Source organism: Cupressus sempervirens, chromosome 7 (genome assembly GCF_028749045.1).
Source record: "Cupressus sempervirens isolate cs-2001-9-10 chromosome 7, ASM2874904v1, whole genome shotgun sequence".
In the NCBI taxonomy this organism is placed as follows: Eukaryota; Viridiplantae; Streptophyta; class Pinopsida; order Cupressales; family Cupressaceae; genus Cupressus; species Cupressus sempervirens.
In genome coordinates, this window is record NC_143124.1 from 715,060,269 (window position 1) to 715,072,743 (window position 12,475).

The following is a 12,475-nucleotide window of genomic DNA, read 5'->3' on the forward strand; positions in this document are numbered from 1 at the left end:
CTTGCTCATGATGCAAGGAAGAAGGCTCATAAAGTGAGCACTAGTCTTAGGGAGAGTTAAGTATTGTTAGGATGGGAAGATGTTATAGGTAATTGTGCCTTGGGAAGAAGTAGCATTTAGTAAGTAGGCTAGAGTTTGGTGTATGTTACTAAGTCAATTAGTATAGTAGTTAGGATATAGTATAAGTTAGCCCATAGTCAATATTAAATTTTTTGCTAGATAAGTGAATGGATTTTAGTTAGTAAGTGTTAGTTTAGAATTCAGTACATGACTTTAGTTAGTAGATTTGAGTTAGTATTAGGAATGTTAATAAAGTTAGTTAAATGCAATTTTTTTTTGTTAGGGTTGATATTAAGTAAGTCAATAGGGTGTTAAAATTGGAAATAAAAGTATAAGGTTAGATGGTGGATTAAAATAATTAAAATAATTAAAATTTAGTTTTAGAAAATAGTTATAGAAGTATACTATAATATCTAGTTAATAAAGTGATATTGATAGATAAGTGTTATTATATAGGATTGAATGTATATTATAGTGGGCATATAAAATTTGTATAGGAGTTCATGTTGGATTATTATGTCATTAAATGTTATTTGTAAAGTAAATTTTATATTTGGTCCAAGGGAATGATAACTAGATAACAAGTGTTATGGATTCAATAGAATGTATCAGTAGGTTATTAAAGTTGTTAGAATATAAGTCAATGTTGAAATTGTAAGTGTATAAATAAAGTATTATTTAGTTAGTATGTAAATAAGGGTTGATAAGCATGCTAGTGTAGGTAGCTTGTCAGTTTGTGCTTCCTATGTGCTAGTAACAATAGAGTAAGGTTATCAAATCTTATATTATTTGTATGACCTAATAAAGCATCATGGATATCTAAGTGTGGTTCATTCAGTTAGTAAAGTGCTTACATTATGGTTAGAAGGTGGTATAGGTTAGAGTAGTATAGATAACTTGATAGTTGATATAAGGTTATGTTAGAAGATGAATTTAATGTCATAATTGATTCAACAATAAGATATTGATGTTTCATCTAGTTCCAACAAGTTATGTTAGAAATTGGATAGTGTATCCCTTAAGCACATATTGATTCTCTAGGAAATTGTCCTAGTATTTTGTAATAAGGGTATGATAATGAAACAAACCTAATGTGATACTTGTTACAAATCTAGATCTAATGATGTGTAATTCAATATAGTTAAGTAAGGTTGACTAACCCATTATGTAGGGTTGAAACTGGAATATATCAATATTGCAAAAGGATTCCATCCACATGACATAAAATGGAACTTGTGAACTTATGTTGCTTAGGACCTTGCATGTCATTCTTCTAAATACAATCCATGTAAAACCCTAAATAAATGTAATGGGATTCATTGTTACAACTAATTTTGATGTGACACTAGAGTGTCGAATGAAACAATCATCTGACATCGTGACCAAACTAGAATCAATAATCAATCAACTATATCTTAAAAGTGCTCAAAATAAAATTATTCACCCTGGATTACCAAAGACCTAGGTAAAATGTTAAGGTAACCTATTTTTGATAAAAGTATTACTCTATGATAAATAACCAAATTAAGAGACCACTTTCAATCAATGATTTAAACTTATAACCCACACATACCATCTATTGAATGTAACTCTTATTTATATATGTAGAATAGGTATATCCAAATCACCTAACTCTATGCTAGCTTAGTCATAACATGTGTATATCAATATAAGAATTCAAAAAAAAAAAAAAATTGTTGTGTTTTTTCCTGAAATTTTGGGCATGACACAATGAAGGAGCCCATTACCATTATTATTCAATCCAATTGTAGGAAAAAGAGATGAGGTAATGAACAAATCAACTATCCACAACTTAGAACCCAATTTCTAGCTATTTTCATATTAATTATAGACAAGATATTCGATAGTGTATTTTAATTTTTCTTCTATAGACACCTAACGAGCCACAAACTACATCAAAGAGGCTCAATTTTGATGATCTTGCATAGTCATAGATATTGGAAGTGATTTATATATGTAGTTGTGGTCATCACATGAGATTGACATATATTCAACTTTTTTATTGTGAACATTCAACATTTCTATTGTACACATTTGGCATTTTTTGGGTATTCAACTTTTTTATTTTATATATTAGAGATTTGTATTGTGCACACTTAATATTTCTATTGTACAAATTTGACATTTGTCGGGTATTCAACTTATGTATTGTATCGATGAGACATAACATATTTTGTAACTATATGATTGATATAGCATAATACATTATTCATTTTGATATACATTAAACTTGGATTTTTATCCAACTTGTTCAATGTGTGCATAAAAACTTGTATTTCAGATTACTTTCTTGCAATTAATCAAACACATGAAAATTCATTATTCTATATAGAAAAATGTAACATGCTTATCAAATTCATTATAACATATAATCATATGTCACTTATTTTGATGTAATAAGACATGAAAAGTAAAAATATGTAATGATTTTTGTATTTGTGTCAAAGATCATAGCCTGATAATGCTTAGAGACACTTCCATTCAATTTGGTCGATACCATTAGAGGGACATTACAGTTGAAACAAGGTTGGTCCTCTAGGATAAACTTGACCAAGCAAAACTAATGGAGTAGACAATTTGATCCTAGGTCCAACGATTTGAAATATACACAACCTTGCTCATTTTAATTAAGCAACATTACAACTTTTGGCAATAGGCGAGATACGGATGCCAAATCCAAACAAAATTGAATCTCTAAAAATAGAGATAGGTTTTTGTAGGCATAGATAAAGAGATCTTGTAGCACTTGATAGTTTGTCAATACCTTGCATAAACTCTGAGAAATTTTTGATCAAAGATCGCAGCCCAATGGTGCTTAGAGACCCTTAGGGACACTTCTGTTTAGTGTGGTCAATACTGTTGGAGGGATGTTGTGGCTTAGAGACCATGATTTTAGATGCAAATTACCCTACAAACAATAACATGAATAAAATAAATAATAAAATACATAACTAAGAAAATTTGCATGATTATTTTATGCTTAATCATAAGATACTAACATAAAATAAGATGTTGGCACATGAAAAATATAAAATTTAGCATTTCCAAGCACAAAAAACCTTACACTTGCATACCTTGTATAGAAATACATGTGAAACAATAGTAAAATCTAGTGGACCTCACTAAAACAAAATAATAACCATTGACATACTATTTTATTTACACTTTTCCATAACCTTATTAGGTTTTGTATAACCTAATCGAGTTATTGAGTTCTAATTGCATTATCCATATGGACAAATAACCCAATTAGTTTCTGTATTACTACTACACAAAGGTAGATTGAAGGTGGTGGGAGTGATGGAGAGAATGAGAAAGATAGAGGGTGAGGCTAGGATAAAGAGATAGAAGGGGATACGAAGAGGGAAAGGGAATGTGTGTGTGTGTGTGTGTGTGTGTGTGTGTGTGTGTGAGAGAGAGAGAGAGAGAGAGAGAGAGAGAGAGGGAGAGAGAGAGAGAGAGAGAGAGAGAGAGAGAGAGGGGGGGGGAGAGGGGGAGGGGGGGGGGGGGGAGAGAGAGAGAGAGAGAGAGAGAGGTGTGGAGAGAAGGGGATGGGAGAAAGAGGGGATGTGTGTGTGTGTGTGTGTGTGTGTGTGTGTGTGTGTGTGTGTGAGAGAGAGAGAGAGAGAGAGGACAGAGAGAGGGATTAGTGGATGTGATATAAAAGTGACAGAGAGAAGGGGATAGGAGAAAGAGGTATAGGGATAGGATAAAAAGTGAAAATGAGAGAGAGAGGGAGAGAGAGAGGATGGGATGGAGACAAGGACTGTGGAATATGATAGATGCTTATTTAATATAATACATAACCCACATAGACACACACACACACACTCCCTCCCTCAATCTAACCTTGTGAAGTAGTAATACAAAACCCGATTGAGTTTTGTAGAACCCAACCAGGTTTTGCAAAACCCAATTGGGTTATGAATGTATTTTTTATTTTCATAACCTGATCGATGTATTTGAATGCAAAAAACCCGATCGGGTTATGGCTTGGTGATAGCCTAGGAAAATTACCCAAAGGCTTGGGAGACTGTTTTCCCTCCTTTTCTTTTGCTTTAGACATTTTTTCATCTTCTAAGATTAATTATCATCTTTGTCTTCATCATGTATGCTAATGGTGAAGTGGGAATCTCTAAAATCACCACCATAATCTTACACGTCTTCTTAGCTTTCTAACCATATATATATATTTTTTTTGGACAACAATAACATTGCAAACTTTAATTACTTTTACCAATGCTTGACATTCCTCATAGACATATGTCTACCATTTAAAAAAAAACTTTTGATGTACTTAACCAAATTTAAAATGAATTACATATTACTATTCTACACTTGATTATATATATATATATATATATATATATATATATATATATATATATATATATATATATATATATATATATATATATGCAATTTTTCCATTTTAAATTATTTTGATGCAAGTTATGCTCAGCACATGAATAGGTACCAAAATTTTAGGACATATTCTATTCAATAATTCATAACAAAAAAAAAAAAAAATCATCATTAACTTATAGAAAAATATACTTCTTGTAGATATGACTTAACTATCATCCTACCAAAGGGATTAAAAAATACTAAATATAACTATGTCTTTTGTGTTGCATACAAAAACAACTATGTTATGCTTTCTAAAAAAACCAAGAACTATTTTTTGTGTGCACAGGGTTTAACCCACCTAATCTTATCCATTTTGTAAGAACTCTATTATTTTAGAAAGTAGATTTGGAGTACTACAATTTATATGTTTTATGTATCTTGTCATTTTTAGTTGTTGACCCTCAAATGTCTTGTCCAAGTTCAAGTTTAGGTGATCTCATAAAAAAGGTGTCCACTTATACCCCCCTTTTTGTACACCTTCTTGGTTCACTCAGCCAACTTTACTAAATTTGTTTTGAGATGTTAATATAATTTAAATACCTGCAATACTATATAATAACAACCTACCACTGAATTATTATAATTCATGTACCAAGAGATCTCTACTCCTTGACTTTGATGCTCAATTTTATAATGTTGGTGAATCTCATGTCCCACAATGCTCGATCACAATATGAAGAAAGACCCTTGATTTCTTTAGGACATGTTTATTGCACTCCTATGTGATTATATAATTAGCTACGATATTTGCAAATCGCTTATGAAAGCATAGGAGTTTGCTTGTTGAAAGCCGTGACCAAGAGATTTGCAAGCTATATGAGTTGTGGTTTGGCAATGATATGTCAGGGGGTGGTCAATGAAAGCAAGTGGTATTGACAAAACCTTAATACTATTAGAGAAAAAACATCGATAGCATATATATAAGAGTTGTAATTCTCACTTTATAGAAACAATGCTATAACAACTCTCTCATATTTCAATTCACAAATAAACAGTTATTATAGCTTAATAATAAGTTGTTTTTAACAATTTAATATTAACTTATATAATTATTCCATAAATTATATCCATATAAGCATGGTGGATATATTATTTAATATAAAAAGTCAACTCATTGGTATTAAGAGTAGTTTTTAATTTAATAGTAAAGTTAAATACTATGTAAGAAATTTATAGAGTTTAAATAATTAAAGTCTTATTAAACAAATATGCTAGAAGATGAGAGATTGAATGGAGATATTCATTAATATAAAATGGCAATTTGTTGACTTTAAGAGTGATTTGTTATAAATAGAAAAGTTAAATAACCTACATAGAATTTAAGAGTTAAATTTTTGGTGATTAAAAGTTCTAAGAAAAGAGAGCTTGGATGGAGAGAGTCATTAATATAAAAAGATAACCCATTGGCATTAGGTGCAATTTTTATTTCAATAATAAAGTCAAATAACTTATAAAGAACTTATAAGAGTTAAAAATCAAATCTTATTAACTAAATGTTCTAGAAAAAGAGATATTGGACGAAGATACTCATTAATATAAAAAGATAACTCATTCACATTAGAAATTAATTTCAATAGTAAAGTTAAATAACATGTAAAGAATCTATAAAATATTCAAGAAAAGGAGAGCTTGGATTGAGGTATTCATTAAAATAAAAACACAACTTGTTGACATTAGAAAAGATTTTTAATTCAGTATTAAAGTTAGCATATAAAGGATTTATTAAAAATTAAAATCTTATTAACTAAACATTTTGAAAAAGAGAGTTTGGAAAGAGATATTCATGGATGTGAAGAGACAACTCATTGACATCAGGAGTGGGTTTTAGGTAACAATGAATAATCTACAAATATTTTAATTTGAACTAAAGAGTCGAAATCTTATTAATTAAATGTTCTAGAAAATGACAGATTTGATGGAGATATTCATTAATATATAAAAGGACATCTCTTTGACATTAGGATTGGACCTTTTTTTTGAAGCCATTTCAATCATAATAATCAAATAGCAATTAAAAAACTATTGATAAGAAATGTTAGAAGTTATGTGACTTTAAGATTCAAAATTCTAAAGAGCGTCTTAGAAGACAAGAACAAGAACATCAATGGTAAGTACATAAGTTTAGAAATGCCTAAAATGTAAACTAAAATGTAAGTGTTACCAAGGGGGACACTTAGGTTTTTTTCTAAACTTTTTCAAATTCCCTTTCTCTATTTTACAATTTAGGTTATGTTTTAGCCAATATTGATAAGTTTCTCTCATAGATTTCAAACTGTTAGATCTATTCAAACTCTATAATTTTTTGAAGCAATCAACAAAATTGATTGTCATAAAAACAATCAACACACAAAATAAACTATATAATATTTATATACATCAATATTTCAAATCACACACTATGATTCATTAAATGAACCAAAGTTACAAAATTTGAAAATGAAGAGTGGTGTAATCAAGATTTATAGTTCTCTAGGATGAGATGGACGCCATGTTTGGGCTTGAGAGTGAGCACAAAGATAGGAGCATGCTTATAGTTGGGAGAGAGGTGGAAAGAAAAACGAGTTAAGATCAATGCAAGAACCAATTTGGTCTCCAAGAGTGTGAGAGTCTGGCCAACACATGAGCGGGGGCCATAGGAGAAGGGCAGAAAACCCATTGGATGCTTACAAGCCTTGGCCACCCCTTGTGAAAAGCGTTGTGGTTTGAATTCATCGGCATCAGCACCCCATATTTCCTTGTCATGGTGAATGGCGAGAGTGGGAATCCAAACTGAAAGCCCCTTGGGAATTCTTAGCCCCCCAACTATCATGTCTCTCTGAGCTTGTCTAGCAAGCAGTGAGGCCGGCGTGTAGAGCCGCAAAGACTCATTCACTATCATTCCCACCTACATTTGAAAACAATATTGCCCATAAATTAGTTGGATTGTCTCTACATGCAAAGAATCTACATTGTTATCTATTTTCCAGCTATTGGTACATAAAGCTATTAGGTATGACCATTCAATTAACTCGATTTATTTTGTATAATTATCCAAGTGGATTCGATCACTCTTAAACATCAAATATTGAGTAAGAAATTAAGATTCGTCTATTCTTAAATATCATACACGAAGTAAGAAATTAAGTCAATTTTGATTATTTAATACTTCTAGCCTAGGAATCAAGCATTAGTGTGTGATTATAGTTATGCAAGTGAATCATGTCACTCCTAAATATCACATACTAAGTTAAAAAATTAAGATTAGACCATTCTTAAATATCACATACTAAGTAAGAAATTAAGTCAACTTTGACTATTTAACACTTTTAGTCTAGGAATCAAGCATTAGCACATGATATTTAAGCCATCCAAATATATCTAAGTTGAAATTTTACTTACAATTTTGAGATTGGCAAGAGAGTCAATGTCTAGTTGGTCCTTGCCATAAGTTGTGAGGATCTCACTACGTGCTTTTTCTTGCCAAGAGGGATTGGAAGCAAGTAACATCATTGTCCAAGATAAGAGCATAGCCGTTGTGTCGTGCCCTGCAAAGAAGAAAGTTTTGCATTCGTCTATGACGTGTTGCATCCTCAACCTTTTGCTTTTACTTTTATCTTGCCTCTCGTCGTAGGCTTGAGAGAGCATCATCCCAAGAAGATCTTCGCCATAGCCTCTGTTCTTCTCTACTCGTCCTTGGATAATGTCTTGCAAAGTGTTTTCGACCTCAAGCTTCAATTTCTTGATCTTTGAGTTCACTGAGACCAGGAAAAATCTGCATTAAATCAGTAAAACCTTTTAAATTATGATAAGATTTTATATTTGGGAAAGTATGACATAAGGGATGAAGTCATATAAGTAAAGTGACGAGGTCATATAAGTGATTTTTTGAAGAATGAAAAGAAAGAAAAGGAGTTCTTATATTCTACGATATTAGTCATCTATTTTTGGGTCTATACATGGTTATAGGAATATGGGACAATTTCATGTTGTACTACATTTTGGATCACTACCGTGAAGTATATTCCATCTATTTTGAGGTCTATATATAGTTACATAAAACAAAATTAGCATAAATTATGCTACTTTTTGGGATATTTTAAGTTGCTTATAGTAACACGGGACCATCTTGTACTATACCTTACCTTATCTCATGTGGGATTTGAATTTGTGACCTCTCTTTGAGAAATTTTAGTTCTCCACAACTCTACGAACTTAGTTTATATTCATTATAAGAGATATTAACATAGACTTGTACTTTTATATTAAAAGACAAGCTAAAATAGTACACTCTTAAGTCTTGATTTGTTCTTGTAGTTTATCTAAAATCTTATAAAGTTACTCAATAGAACTCACTTATTACTATGTTTTTAGATGGATGAATTAAACAAGTCAAATCTTGCAATGTGTTGTTTGAATTGACATCATAACAAATAGCAAAACAACCAACTTATTAGAATGATTTTTAATAAATTAGTTAGGCAAATCAAAACTTAGAATAACAATATTGCAAAACACGCCGATATAAAAGGGAAGAATCTACGACATAATGATAAGTTATGAACCTCTTATGGACAAGATCTTCGATTAAAAAAAACCATCCATATAAAAAATAATTTGAAATAATGCACCAAACAAATTAAAGCATCATTATAGCCAACCCTAGGATTGTCCCATATCTCAGATTTTGTTGAGCTTTGAGACAGAAGTACAAACATGTGGTCATTAAGGAAGGATAAGGCATAGCAAATCTCCCGACATTCTACAATGACCTCCTGAACACGTGTGTCCCATTTCATTACCTTTTTTCCAAATAAGCTGAACGGAAACATCTTGGAAATTCCAGTGTCAACATCAATTGAAGCATAAATTGACATTTCAACGAGATGTTTACCTGCTAATTGGCAGCCACTGATATCGTCCAACGAGGGAGGAGAGCTTTTGGAGAGAAGTGAGCTGTTCAAATATCTTCCTTCCTTCCTCGAAGTTTCCTCCAAATATCGAACGAGCAATTATATCACCAGCTAGGCAACTGAAATCCTTGCTTACCTCCACCTCAGCTGATCCTCCACCTCTATCTACCATTCTTTTCCATCTCTCACTCATTTCTAAGGTTGAGTCTACCATAGTTTGCACTTGATTCTGCTCAAAAATATATTTGAATACCCATCAAATGCATGTAAATGAAAGAAAACAATTGGAAACCAACTGTATGATATTTGCGAAGTATGATATAAGAGATGAAATTGAGATTATAACAAATTGGAAACCGACTTTATGATATTTGGGATGTATGATATAAGAAATGAAATTGAGATTATGTTGCAAGAACAAGATGAGATTACTTAAAATAACATCTCAATCTTTGGAAAGTATGACGGAAGATATGAAATTGAGAGTGTGTTGCAAGAACAAATCTTAATATAAGAGAAATGAGGTTGACATTGAGTCCAAATACTTAAAATAGCATTTCAGCCTTCAACAAGCATGAGAATGAGATTGTATTGCAAGAATACACTTTCATATATACAATGAGGTTGAAATTATGTTCAAATGCTTAAAATAACATTTCAATCTTCAAAATAGAACATAAGAACTGAAATTGAGATTATGTAATCATGTACAAAAACCTAAATGAGATCACACATATCAATCTTCATAAATTACAACATAAAAAATAGATTAAGATCATATCATGAGGAGAAATAGATATAAATATTGATATAACAAATGAAGTTGGATTTTATTCAAAGAACTGATATCACAAGGACAAACCTTGATTTTTTCCAAAGTGAAAGCAGGTGCCACAACACGCCTTTGGAGAGCCCAAGACTCCCCATTGGCCATTACAAGCCCTTTCCCAATGAAGTCCCGCACGCCTCTCTGCTGTAGATAAGACTTGCCATAACAAAGGCTGTATTTGGAACACAATATTTCCTTGATGATATCTGGCTCTGTCACACTCATTCTTGGCTCTATTCCCCACCAGAAGATGAACCGCTTTCCTGAAAAAACAAAAACCCAATTCATAAAAGTGTACTACAGAGTCCTATTTTTCAGTCTAATTATATTTATACATCATCGTAGTGTATGTTGGTTGCATTCTAGATTGTATTTGGCTTATACAAAGTCTCCAAATAAATCAGTTCAGCAATGATTTTAGCTATCTGATATGAGAGCATGAGCTTATAGGCTGAAATGCCTTCCACTAAGAGCCAAGGACTAAGGGGTATCTATTTAGTCAAATTCACTCCGACACAATCCCCACCTTATTCCTTATATCGATTAAAGTCTTTCACTCAGCAAAGCTTGGTACTTAATGACCTCATTTCAAACTATTCAATTTCACTAATAGACTAAAGACCCATTGACACAATAGTTATTGTATTTACATACTATGATAGTACATTCTAGTTATATCATAAACATGGCCAAATAATTTCAGCACTACACTGATGCATACATATATAGATACACAAATACATTAAAAAAAACATGAGTACCATAGAGTTTGGACCAACGGACATAGTGTGGAAGAAGTCTTGAAACAATATCATGTCTAACAGTTTGCATTGGATTAGAAGTTTCTTCTTCCTTCATCTTCTCCATTTCTCTCAAGTTTCCCAACATGAAACTTGGAGTTGGGCCGAAAACACCTTGTCTAGCCATTCTCCACTTCATAACACGAGGCCTCACCCAATATTTCACAACAAAATCCATGACCACCATGACCATAACCAGTACAAACAACACCAAAGGAACTCTTGCAAGTGACCAAAGGAAGTTGCAAGATATCTCATTCTTCTTCTCATGAGATGAATCATCTCTGGGTATTACAGTACTATTCCAATACAACAAAACATCCATTGAACTTGTCTAATATCTTCCCCACCTTATCAAATATTTTGGTGGTTCTCATGCATTCAATCTCAAAACCTCCTCTATTTAAGAAGAACAAAGTCATGTCAACTGGGATTCGTGAACGTCGACGGTGGGTATTTGTCTTCTTGTTTCCAAGTCAATAAATTGATGGGGAAACGAAAGGACAAAGGATTTTTAGGTTTAAAAATGAAGAATATGTATGATAAGGGATGAGAGGAGAAGAGAAAACATCTTGTCTTAAACTAAGGTCGACGTGCACATTTTTCCCTCCTTTCCACCTTGCATTTATTTAATACTTTATCATCATGTATTTTGGCTTGGCCATGGCGGTTCCAGCAGACAGAATTAAGGGGATTGGCCTTGCTATTTTTCATGTTTTTATGAGAATGGAAAAAGTAAATAAGCCATCTTTATTGAATTTCTATATTTGGCGGTGGCACACGCTCCTGTTCATTTTGGGTGGACATGTCGGTCGTCCTCCGGTGATAAAGTCTAACATCTCCTCCATAGAGGTTGTCACATCATTGGGCTTCACTCATTTGATTCTTGAATCCCATCTTGCCGCTTACTTTTCGTTAATTGTGAGTCGGTGATTATAGAAGTTTATATATATACAGGATAAACTTCTAACAAACAAATTTAAAGGAACTATATAAGCTGGTTGTTATGGAGTAAGAGTAGAATATTGTTGATTAGTACAAAAAAATGTGATGATTGTTATAAAAAATCATGGGTAAATAGATTTGAGCCCTAAGTTCTATGTATTATTCTTGGGTTTTATTTATATCCTAAGTAGTGTAAGAGGCGTAGGAGGTCAAGTTATAGCACCAAAGAAATGGGTTAATCGAATATCATGTAAATATAAAAAGATTTACCATCAACTTATAAAACACTTAGCAATCAACTTCTATATATATATATATATATATATATATATATATATATATATATATAAAATCATGTACAAGTCTCTTTTTATTATCAAATTATTAGAGAAAAGAGTAGGTCATTGTGGAACAATTATTAGATAACTGGGGGGTGATGAATCAGTTATAACCAACTACCCTAGAGATGTCTTGAAAACACTTTAGTACCAATTCAAAACACTTTAATTTTTCACTTCAAT

The 12,475-nt window shown here is 31.9% G+C and overlaps 1 protein-coding gene across 1 annotated transcript; it reads right to left on the reverse strand.

Annotated features, from left to right (window-relative positions):
* Positions 1-6,753: 6,753 nt before the first annotated feature.
* On the reverse strand, positions 6,754-11,334 carry LOC149549227 (cytokinin hydroxylase-like). Its single transcript, XM_089794878.1, has 5 exons — positions 10,971-11,334; positions 10,243-10,472; positions 9,362-9,609; positions 7,870-8,242; positions 6,754-7,375 (listed from the first exon to the last, which is right to left on the reverse strand). The coding sequence occupies exons 1-5, from the start codon at positions 11,332-11,334 to the stop codon at positions 6,944-6,946; spliced, it is 1,647 nt and encodes a 548-aa protein (XP_089651004.1). The 3' UTR covers positions 6,754-6,943.
* Between the last annotated feature and the right edge of the window lie 1,141 nt (positions 11,335-12,475).

Coding starts and splice junctions, on each gene's coding strand:
- LOC149549227 (XM_089794878.1), bottom strand. CDS start 11,334: ATGGATGTTTTGTTGTATTGGAATAGTACTGTAATACCCAGAGATGAT. Junction 9,610..10,242: donor TCACTTTGGAAAAAATCAAG/GTTTGTCCTTGT, acceptor ATTTTTGAGCAG/AATCAAGTGCAAACTATGGT. Junction 8,243..9,361: donor CAGTGGCTGCCAATTAGCAG/GTAAACATCTCG, acceptor GATTTAATGCAG/ATTTTTCCTGGTCTCAGTGA.